Here is a 12500-nt window from a genome sequence, read left to right on the forward strand (position 1 = left end):
TATATAATATAATATTAACTCTTGGAAGTTATTATCAAGTATTATTCTAAGTTAACTGATTATATCTAACAATAATAATATATTTGTATATAAATATATTATATTATATTATATTATATGTTCTTATACGTGATATAATATTAATCCTTAAAAAGCTATTATCAAGTATTACTTCAAATTAACTATTTATATGTATCAATAATGATACATTTATATATATATATATATATATATATATATATATATATATATGTGTGTGTGTGTATATACACGCATTTATTTATATATGTATTATATTATATTATATTATATTATATTATTTGATATAATATTAATCTTTAAAAGCTATTATAAAGTATAATATACTCTAAGCTAACTAGTTATATGTTTCAATAATAATAATAATAATATATGTATATATGTTATATTATATTATATTATTTTATATTATTATACATAACATAATATTATATATAATATAATATTAACTTTTAAAATTATTATATAGATATATTTCATATAGATATATTTTATATATATATATATATATATATATATATATATATATATATAAATATATATCTATATAAATTATATATTTATTATCATTAGTTTAGTTAGTATCAGTGCAAGTTTATATAAAGAATGAATGATCCATGTATCTATATTATTATAATCTACAAATTTTTAATACAATGTTTCTAAATATATCCAAGATATATATGGGTTGATAATCTTTAACATTTAATAGTAAAAAAAAATTATATGTATATATATATATCTTTCATATAAGAATCGATTATGTATATATATATATATATATATATATATATATATATATATCGAAGGAATAGAAGAAAATAGTACCGGACCTTGCATTATTTCCTCATTAAATAAATCCGCTGACTCCTCTACGTGTTCTCCTTTCTTTTCCTCTTCTCTTCTCTCCTCTTATCCTTTTCCTAAACGAAAATCCCTGAAGCAGCACTCCCATTTCGTGGTAGACGCTAAAGTAGATTCTATGGCTCCATGGAATACACACTTGGAACGTGCTTTTGGCATACACTTTGCCATACACGAAACGAGAGTTTCTCTCATATGCACGAATACGTCGTGGAAATGTACCAAACGATTTGTCAGTGACAAATAAAAGGATAAGAAACGGAATCTGTGACCAATCCGGTTATCTCCTAACGTTGTAAATTAACTCAGATATGAAAACATTTCCAGTGAATATATTTTCGGTCATGCTATCGTAAAAGTAAATATGAACGATCGTTTTATACTTGTGACATGTTTGAATTTATTCTCGTTCATAATTTCAAATATATTTATGCATTATATATATGTTACATCTTGATTTTAGATTGTTCTTTAATTCAATTTATTATCGTATATGTTAAAAAAAAAAAAAAAAGAAATGGGTGGGGGAAAGAAATAACATTGATACTTGCATATAGTACGACATAGCATTATATGCTATAATTATAATATAGTATTACATAATGTGTATACACACTAATTATACTATAATTATATTACACTATATTATGAACTGTTTTGTAAATTACATTATTATGATATATATATATATACTTTGTATTGTATATTATTTATTATTTATTAAAAGTATTGTTAGATGTTTTTCATATTAGATAAATTATATAGACCTATAGTAACTTAATATAGTACAATACTTATTGTTAATATATCACAGTATAATTATACTATATTAAGTTACTACTTATATTTGGATAAATTTGTATGTATATATATATATATATAAGAAAGAATCGTTTGTTATTAGTCGTTAAAATGATAAAAGAAATTGGAAAGAAAATTATGAAATATATCTATAAGTAAATATTTTAAAGATGAATGACGTCGTAGTGATTTAAAGATATTAAAAATATACAAGAAAGATATTCTAATGGAAAATGACGAAGGAATGAGATTAAAGGATAATTTGAGTAAGCTTTACTTCGATACTCTTGTTATATAGTAAAGAGTAAATCCTGTACTCCTTCCTGACTTTACTTTTGATCTTTACTTCCTCCAAAGCCGAGCTAAAATTAACGCGAATGATTTTCTCTTCGCTATATAACAGTTATTTCCAATTCTTGCATTATCCTGCTGTTATCGTTGGATAAGGAGAAAAAAAGAGAGAGAAAGAAACAAAGAAAAAGAGAGAAAGGGAGAGAGAGAGAGAGAGAGAGAGAGAAAATCTTTTTATTTTTTTCTATAGAATTCGATTTCTTTACACATGCAAGAATGTATATGTATAATATATAGATACATACATATTTACATATACATATTTACATACATACATAGAATACATACATACATAGAATACATACATACATTCATACATACGTACGTATATTCATACATACATTCATATGTATTTACTTATCTATATACATACATTCATATGTATTTACTTATCTATATACATACATTCATACGTACATGCATTTATACAAACATATATTCATAAATACATACATACATACATACATACATACATACATACATACATACATACATACATACATACATACATACATACATACATACATACATACATACATACATACATACATACATACATTCATACATACATACATACATACATACATACATACATACATACATACATACATACATACATACATACATACATACATACATACATACATGCAAACAAACATGTACGCATACATGCATATACAAAATAGAGGCATACATACATACATATTTACGTATATATATATATATATATATATAAAAGTGAACTTTCCAGAAGATACAGTCAATTAACTGCGCCTCGTTGCGCCACGTGGTTGGACATGCCCGTATACCGAGACGTTTAATAAAGGCCACTGCGTTACTTTCTAATTAACAATTAGGAATCTACCTACCCTGGTAAGGAGTAAGAAGGGTAGATTGTACAAGGCAAGGTGGTGGGAGAGAAAATGGACGGTGGGGTGGTGTTTAACGACACAAGCACTGCTCGAATTAACCCGTTTGAAATAATTACGAAGCACTGGTCCTGGATTATGAAAGTACCGAAGGAAATGGTTCTCTATCGTGTTCTCGTATTATCTTCAATCCAATCATTTCATTTAATTATTCTAACGTCTTGTAAGATAGTTTTTCATTATCTACAGATTATTTTACAATAGATTATATTGTTAACGTAACGCTACTTAGAAGTTATTATAATTTACATGTACTTTTTGTATCTTAATTTAAACAATTGTTTTTTCTCTTTTTTCTTTTTTTTTTTTTCTTTTTTTTTAATATTTGTCACCAGTTACTATATTATTTACATGAGTGAATAAAGAATGCAGATATATTTGTTTATCTACGAAACTTATACAGATTTTTTACAAATCCTTTTTATCTAATATATATATATATATATATATATATATATATATATATATATATGTATATAATTTTATTATAATATCATTTTGATTTTCGTTTTTATAGATACAATAAAAGATGATGAATAAATTTATTAAATGATATAATATATATAAGTACACTAGAGAATGAAAGTATATTACAAATAAATTAGTTTAATATATAAATATATTTAAAATTGTATACTATACTATACAATTATTAATTACATAGTGTAATTATGCTATACCGAGCTACTTCTATTGATTTAAAAAATAAGAAAACAAAAAACAAAAAACCAAAAAAAAAAGTAAAGAAACAACATAAACAAAAAAAAAAGAAAAGGAAAGAACTTTTGTTATGACGTAACAATTATAATTACAATGACGTTATAAAGGATTGAAAAGTATTATTTTTCATTAGAATATATACGATCGTGAAAAATTGCATTCTGATATTTCTATTAAAATAATCTACTCCATATACGCCGATATATACGTTTCTCATTCAGTTCGAAATTATTTCGTATGCATTCTCGTTATCGAATGAAATGATATAATAGATTATCTACGTGTCTCGATTATATATATATATATATATATATATATATATATATATATACGCATTTTCAAAAACGAGAGAATATTTATTATCAAATAATTTTCGCTTGCTTCGCTTTTCAATTTTCCAAGTATGAGTATTTGTTTGTATTTTCTGTTCCCAATCGAATTTCCCAACCGATCAAGATAAGGATGAACGTAGCTTTCGCCATTCGCAAATAGGTTGTATTTCTAACGGGGACAACGTTATGATTTCTACTCTTGTTTGTTTATTTATTTTTTGCTTTTTTTTTCTGTTATTTCTTTTTACTTCATTTTTTTTTTTTTTTTTGTTTTATTTCCAATAACCACGTATGCACTTTCTTTTCGTTTCATTTTCGTTTGTTTCTCGTAACAAGAGTATTCTATCAATTCGTACGTGGCATTTCGAATTTATTTATGTAAACCATAACGAAATAAACGCGATTAAATTTTCAGAAATGTAAAAAGCTAATTTTATCATCCTTAATGTTATACTTTTATTATTAAAATTTTATCAGGATTATAATGACGATGTAATTCTAAAGAAAAAGTATTATACGTAACATCGAATTGTCCAAAATGTAATAACGAAATTTTTGAATATTATTTAGTAATTAAATTTTATAAATTTCGACAAAGAATGTTATTATCTTTGGTATATTTTTAATATAAATAATTTATTATAGTTCAGTATTTAATATCTAAATAAATAGAATGTGTGTATAAAATAATATATTAATCATATGCTATATATATATATATATATATATAGTAATTTTGGATTTGCTAATAATAATTATTTGTTTTTATTGATAATTTAATATAAATAATATATTTATATTTAGAAAAAGAATTATATATATAATGTCGATAACATCATTTCTAAAATATTTTAGTAATAATTTTATTATTATATCATTTTCTTTCTCTTTTTTTATAAACGAAACAAAAAATAAATAATATATCAAACGTTTTGTTATAATATATAAATATATTAGAAAATGAAAGTATAAATAAAGTAAAAATAAAGTAAATTTAATATATAAGTGCATTAACAATATATACTATGTTATTTACAATTATTACATAATTAAACTTACATTCTGTCTAAATATATTATTTACTTTGAAATTATCAATAAAAAAAAAAAAAAAGAAAAAAAGAAAAAAAAACTATAATACATTCGTTTAAAAATTTCAAGATTACGTCTTGATCGGATCAATCTAAAGAAGAAAAAACAAAAAAAAAAAAAAGAAAAAGAAAAAAGAAGACAATTCCAATCACAATATCACTTATCAATAGCGAACGATCTTACAAATGTCTCGACTTTCTTTCTTTTGTAAAGTTTATCCTTATAGAACGTAAATATTTTTCTCTCCTTTCGAGAGACATTATATTATATTCTTCTCTCTTCTTCTTTCTTTCTTTTTTTTTTTTTTCTTTTCTTTTTGTATAATTTTTTTTTTCCTTCCATCGAAGAAAACAAAACTGCGCTTGATGTATACATACATACATCAATACATACATCAATACATACATACATACATACATACATACATACATACATACATACATACATACATACATACATATATACGTATATACATTCTATGGTGTAAGAAGGATAACAGAGAAGCGAGAAGATTGCTAGAGAAATCAAGTTGTTGCTTTTGCAGGGGAAAAAAGGAACGTGCGATCTCGCGGAAAAGGATTCGATGGGATAAAACCAACTCGTGAATGCCTCAGTTTATGATGAATGGTGATAAACGACACCGAAGATATTCCTTTTTTCTTTTTTTCTTCTTTTTTTTTTCTCCCACCCCACTTTCCCTTCTTCCCTTCTTCTCCCTCCGATCTCGTCCGTTCCACGGATCGGTTTCTTTTTACTATTTCTTTTTGAGAAGAATTTCCTCCCGTGTCGTCCGATAACAGACAGAAACAAATTTCGTAGATGGCGGATCGTTTGACAATCTCGATAGTACTCTGGTTCATAGCAAAAGGTGTGCCTTTCTTTCCTATCACTCTCCCCGCCTCCGCCACCCTCTGCCACCCTCCACCACCCTTTAACACCCTCTGCTCAACCTCACATCCCTCTCTCACCCTCCGCTCAACTTCACATCCCTCTCTCATCCTCCGCTCAACCTCACATCCCTCTCTCACCCTCCGCTCAACCTCACATCCCTTTCTCACCATCCCTCTCGACAAACTCTAAACTCGTTCGTTCTATTCTCGATACTTTTCTTTTCTTCTTTTTTTGTTTTTTCTTTTTTTTTTTTCCTTTTTATTTGATACATTCAATCGTTCGTTCGTTCGTTCGTTCGTTCGTTCGTACGTTCGTTCGTACGTTCGTTCGTACGGTTTGTACGTTTGTTTGTTTTTTATTTTTTCATCCATCGTTCTTGTCACAGACGAATGTGATTTACTTTTTTGCGGGAAGAATCGAACGTTACGTACGGTAGATACATACGTGTAACACTGTTTCGAGTTCGTAACGTACGAACATTATTTTTGAGAGCTCATTCATCGAACCCACCCTCCCTCCCTCCCTCCCTTCCTCTATCGTTTCTATGTCCAACGTGAAACTGAGATTTTTATATTTGAAAAAAATATACATGTACATATATACACATGGATTTTATATATATATATATATATATATATATATATATATATATATATATATAAAATGGACAACAGAAAGAAGAAGAGCGACAAAATTTATAAAGTACACATGGGTACCTTGTCACATCGATTGAGTTATAACTTAATCGTTTATGTCTTTTTATGTTCCCTCTTTCTCTCTTCCTCTCTTTCTCTCTCTCTCTTATTTTTTTTTTTTTTTTTATTATCTCTATTCTTTTCTGTTTGTTATTGTCCTATTATTATTATTATTCTTTTCGTGTAATAAATGCTTTATCAATTGTTTTTTTTATAATAAATAGTACTTACCAATTACAGTCAAATTAGCGGTTTTATGAAAAGAGGCGAATGATGGACCCTCTGTTGATACCTCGCATTTGTATTGACCGGATGTCTCCAACCTCACGTTCGCCAACCTTATCGACTTTTCGCTGTTTGACCTCTTCTGCGAACAGAGAGAAAACGAAAACGTTTGCTTTGGTAATGGAAGACTTACGTACTTCAAAACGTGACGGCATTGTCCGACGTTGGATCTCGAGCATCTTTTGCGCACTTTCAGATAAAAGTCGTTCTATGTATTCTTCCCTTTATGTCGTCGATCTAACGTCGTTTATCAATTTTTTTTCAATTGTTTCATTATTTCACTTTTTTCTTTTTATTTTTTTTTTCCTTTTTTTTTCTTTCTCTTTTTTTTCTTTTTTTTTGAATATCAACATCATGCAAAGGATCATCAGCATTATTGATTCGTCCTTTGATGTCATTTACTAATTTTTGTTTTGTTTGTTTGTTTGTTTGTTTGTTTGCAATTTTGTTGATCTATTGATAAATTCTTTTTTTCTTTCTTCTTTTTTTGTTCTTATTTTTAGGAAGAGTACATATGGCATACAGGGTGTCTCATTGTATCATATTAATCAAATCATAGAAATTGTTTGACATTTTTTTAATGATTTGTATATATATTTATTTATTTGTTTACTTTTTTTCCTTTTATTTTCTTTTCAATGAAATTCGTCATATTAATTAATGCATTAAAATGTGTGTAAAGTGAAATGTTAATGTTATAACGAAAAAAAAAAAAATTTTTTTTTTCGTTATAACATTAGCTCATATAATGGTATAGATTATGGTATGAAAATAAGAGAAGTTAGAAAGTAATATTTATGATTTTATTTTTAGTTTTTATTTTTTAATTTTTTAAATATGAAATATGAAAATTTAAATCTAAATTTACATTTATATCAAGGGATAATATTATACAAGCATATATTTAATCAAATTCGAATATATCATGTTAATATTTTTCTTTATATACGTTCTAATTTACAAAATTTTTAAATTTTTTAAACGATTGAAATACTTTAATTTTAATTTTTTTACAATATAATTAACGCGATATAAAATCAAAGGAAATTCAATAAATTTTGAGAATATATGTACGTATTTTTTTCCATATAATAAATCACATTTTATTTAAATTAAAAAAAATTCTCGTTATTACGATTATTATATTATGATTATAATGAAAATTTTAAACGTATCTATTATATTAGGATGAAATTTTTTCCCATCTAATACGTTTTAAAATTGTTATGATATTTGAAAAATATATATTTCATATCTTGATTCTTGTATCAATCTAAATAACGTAATACGAAGATTTCGTCTTTAGAGCAATGCGAAATTCAAAATATCAAAATATTAATTAACCGTGAACCTTATCATTAGTTAGAAAAACAAATTCTTATACTTTCCATCATTGTCGTTAATAATTTTCTATTAGATAGAAAATTGTTCGTATAGTTCGATAAAAAAAAACAAAACAAAAAATATTTGATAAATAAAATCACATAATAGAAAATAAGAAGGAAAGAAAGAAAGAAAGAAAGAAAGAAATAAACAAATATTAAAAAGTTTTGACCCTCATCACTCGCAAGAAAGCGAGTAAGAGCAATCCCACTCCCACCTTCGCCCTAAAAACAAAATACTTTTCCTCCTGGAACGTTTAATAAAATTATAAGAAATAATGGATTAAACGTCAAATTATATTATCATTTTTATTTATTCCATATTACCGAAATCGTCACGGCATCGTATTGATCTAGAGTCGATTTGCGGCTAATCTTGGCTAGTAGTCGAGAAGCATTCGAATTACGATCTGCTCATTGTGGATATTGAGAGAGAGAGAGAGAGAGAGAGAGAGAGGGAGAGGAAGAGAAGGTAGAAATGGATTACCGAGGTCGGTATCTCACTATCGTGACTATATCTCCTTGTTGAAACATTCCTGCGGTGGTAATGTCGTGCGCATTGTCTTCGGTGGCCGCTAGAGATGAGTAGGTTGAGGGAATAGAGAGAAAGAGGGAGGGAGAGAGAGAGAGAGAGAATAAGACAGAGTGAGAGTGAGAGAATAGATGACAGGATATAGTCGATAGTGACGGTAGTGTAAGTTCATTGATAGCGAATGCAAGGTGGCACGACGTTTGAGCTTATCGATAATTCATGGCCCGTTAGCAAAGCCCGAGACACGAGTGCGCGACTGCTCGTATTAGGTTCGATTAGATACATCCGCGGTCCAATTAGCTAGCTTTCTCTCTCTCTCTCTCTCTCTCTCTCTCTCTCTCTCTCTCTTTAAACTATATCATTATCGTCAGGAGAATCAGCTCGGCTCGGCTCGGCTCGGCTCACTTCGGCTCTTCTCTGCTCTTCTCTGCTTTACTGTACCCTATCCTGCTCTACTCTACTCTACTCTACTCTAGTCTGGTCTGGTCTGGTCTGGTCTGGTCTGGTCTGGTCTAGTCTGGTCTGGTCTGGTCTGTTCTGGTCTGGTCTGGTCTGGTCTAGTTTAGTCTGGTCTTCTCTGTTTAGCTCGTAAACGCTTCAACGCTTTCCTACTTCCCTTACTAGTACACGGGAAATTGAGCGTTGGGGATCGATTGATAGGCTACTCGATTGAATCATCCTACACCATATGATGCTCCCTTCCTCTTACTCTATCTCTATCTATCTATCTATACCTCTCTCTCTCTCTCTCTCTCTGTATATATATATATATATATATATATATATATATATATATAAAAGTTTATAATTATTTTATTTATAAATGTTTCTATATTATATATAATATTATATTAATATTAAATGTAAAAATTATTAAATATAAAAAATCAGCTAATTTGTATTATACACACACACACACACACATTTAATGTAAATAGAAATTAAATCGTTCGGTTTATTAGGTTTTATTCTTGGAACTTCCAGAAAGAGAAAAAGAAAGAAACAGATGTTACTAACTTAAAGAAACGTTCTAAATACACACACACACGCACACACATACAAACATACACATATATATATATATGTATATAATACAATTTGAAATTGAATCATTAGGATTATTCGTTCTTCTTCCTTAATGGCAATCAAGTTTCCTTGAAACGTGTCGATGAGAATCTATAAGAGAGAGAAAGAGAGAGAGAAAAGTAGGACCTTGCTCCATTTTCCTCGTAGTAATGTAAACGCCTTGAAATGAGAGTACGAAAGTACGAGAGAGATAAAGAAAGATAAAGAGAGAGAGAGATAGAGAAAGAGAGAGAGAGAGAGAGAGAGAGAGAGAAAGAGAGAGATCCGATTTCTCTCTTAGTCTTTCCATTTGTAAGAGCTACTCTGGGATGTTAGTACTTGGAGAGAAGACATTCGTATGGAGTATGTCCATTGTCTCTTTTTCCCTTATTCTGAAGCTAGAGCGAGTTCCATGAACAGAAACAGACGGGAAAATGTCATTTATTATTTTAACGCTGTCATTACACTGTTACATATTATATATATATATATATATATATATATATATATATATATATACACCATCGTTTATTCTTCTTATCTAAGTAAGCTACTCCTCCTTGATCTCGATTAGGTACGTCTTTCTGAGTGGATTTATTTAAAGATACCATTGTATAGATCCTTTTGGTATTCTTTACGCGACTCAGACTTTTCAATCTTACTTTAGAAAATTCTCCATCAAAGATTTATTCATTTTTGAAGTTTTCAAGTTGTTTGAAATTTATTATCATCGGTATTGTATATAGAAAGAAAATTTAAATGATATATGGATAAAGCGAACTGTTTTCTTTTCTTATGCTTATATCTCTTTTCTTTTTTATATTTTTTCTCTTTTTCTTTTTTTTTATTCGTTCCAGTATTAAATTATTATTATTTTCTCCGTTTCTTTCTTTCTTTCTTTTTTTTCAATAGTATTACAATAATATTTTGTACGGACTTGTACGTACCATTGAACAAAAAGATATGCTCGAGATAAATTCTTAAGATCTTTGTTTATTCATTAATAATAAACAAACAAACAATTATTTACTTTTCATACGATCATTGTGAAAATATTATAATTGTAAGTAAAGATTATTTCTTTTCTTTTTAATCGTTATCTTCTTAGTTGTTATCATTAATCTTTGATCGTATATAAATTAATCATTTAAAAGCTGACATCAAAGGGGGAAAGTTTAATGCCATAATTGATGAAATATTTTACCGCAGTAAATTAATAATCGTATTTATATTTTATTTTAATAATCGTCGAATATAAATTGATCAGACGAATGTAATTTTAAATCTTTCGTTATTGTTGTTGTTATTGTTATTATTATTATTATTATTATTATTATTATTATTATTATTATTATTATTATTATTATTATTATTATTATTATTATTATGCAATTTTATTATTGCATAACGAATAATATAAAAACAAAAGTAATATGGAAATAAAGTTTCGTCCATTTATCATGAAATTTAACGATTAAGTAGATTATTATTATTAATAATTCTTTTTTTACGATTAAATAGATTATTATTATTATTTTTTGTTTTTTTTTTTTAATTAATTTATTTAAATAATTTTCGTAATTATCGAGACAAACGTATATTAAAAGCGAACGAAATATTTCTCTTCGTGATTAAATATCAAATATTATATAATATAAATATCAATGTTATCATTTCGATTAGAGATTCAATCAATTTCAGTTTCACTTCCTGTTTTTCTTTTCTTTTTATCTCTCTCTCTCTCTCTCTCTCTCTCTCTCTCTCTCTCTCTCTCTCTCTCTCTTTTATTCATTTCCTTTTTCTTTCAACTTGGATTCGAAGTTTAAGATTCAGGAATGTAAAGGAATATAGAATGGGGGAAAAAGAAAAGGAAAAAGAAGAAGAAAAAGAAGAAAAAGAAAAACAAAAATTTAGAAGGAAAAAAGTAGTTAGTTGCCGGTGCTTACATATGTAAGCTGATGAGAAAATCTACTTGGTCATTCGTGTTTTGCACGAAAAATTTGCCGCGAGGGTTTTGGATACGTGCCCTGCCCCTAAGGTAAGGAATAAATCAAGATGGTCGACCTATGTACATTGACATAGGGTGCCTTGTATGTATATATATATATATATATATATATATATATATATATATCCTTGACGTCGTTTCTATTTGGTTGCTGAAGCGACAAGACCACCTACCCACTCCCCTTTTCCTCCCTATTCTATCCTCCTCAACCTTTCACCTCTCATCCCTTGACTGCTGTTACTACTGCGCCACCACGATATTTGCATCTCTTTTGCAATCGACTTAAGGAGCTTCGTATATACAAAGCAAGACGCCTACTACTACTACTACTACTACTACTACTATTACTACTATTACTACTACTACTCTTACTACTACTACTACTATGACCACTATGTTGACTACTGCTGCTATTACTACTACTACTACTGCTGCTTCTGTTGCTGCTGCTGCTGCTACTATTACTATTGAAAAAGAAAATAGAGAGTAAAGAGTTGTAGTGAAAATTGCGCGCC

At 27.7% G+C, this 12500-nt stretch overlaps 1 protein-coding gene across 2 annotated transcripts in view; it reads right to left on the minus strand.

The window, feature by feature from the left end:
- The window catches only part of LOC118449858 (uncharacterized), a 280468-nt gene that overhangs the window by 58486 nt on the left and 209482 nt on the right, over positions 1 to 12500 (minus strand). For both annotated transcript variants that reach the window (XM_085662142.1, XM_085662143.1), the window contains one exon: positions 6945 to 7080. In XM_085662142.1, the coding sequence (XP_085518268.1) occupies positions 6945 to 7080 (136 nt within the window). The remainder of the gene's footprint in view (positions 1 to 6944; positions 7081 to 12500) is intronic.

Source organism: Vespa mandarinia, chromosome 17, assembly GCF_050613455.1.
Source record: "Vespa mandarinia isolate Hongniang chromosome 17, ASM5061345v1, whole genome shotgun sequence".
In the NCBI taxonomy this organism is placed as follows: domain Eukaryota; kingdom Metazoa; phylum Arthropoda; class Insecta; order Hymenoptera; family Vespidae; genus Vespa; species Vespa mandarinia.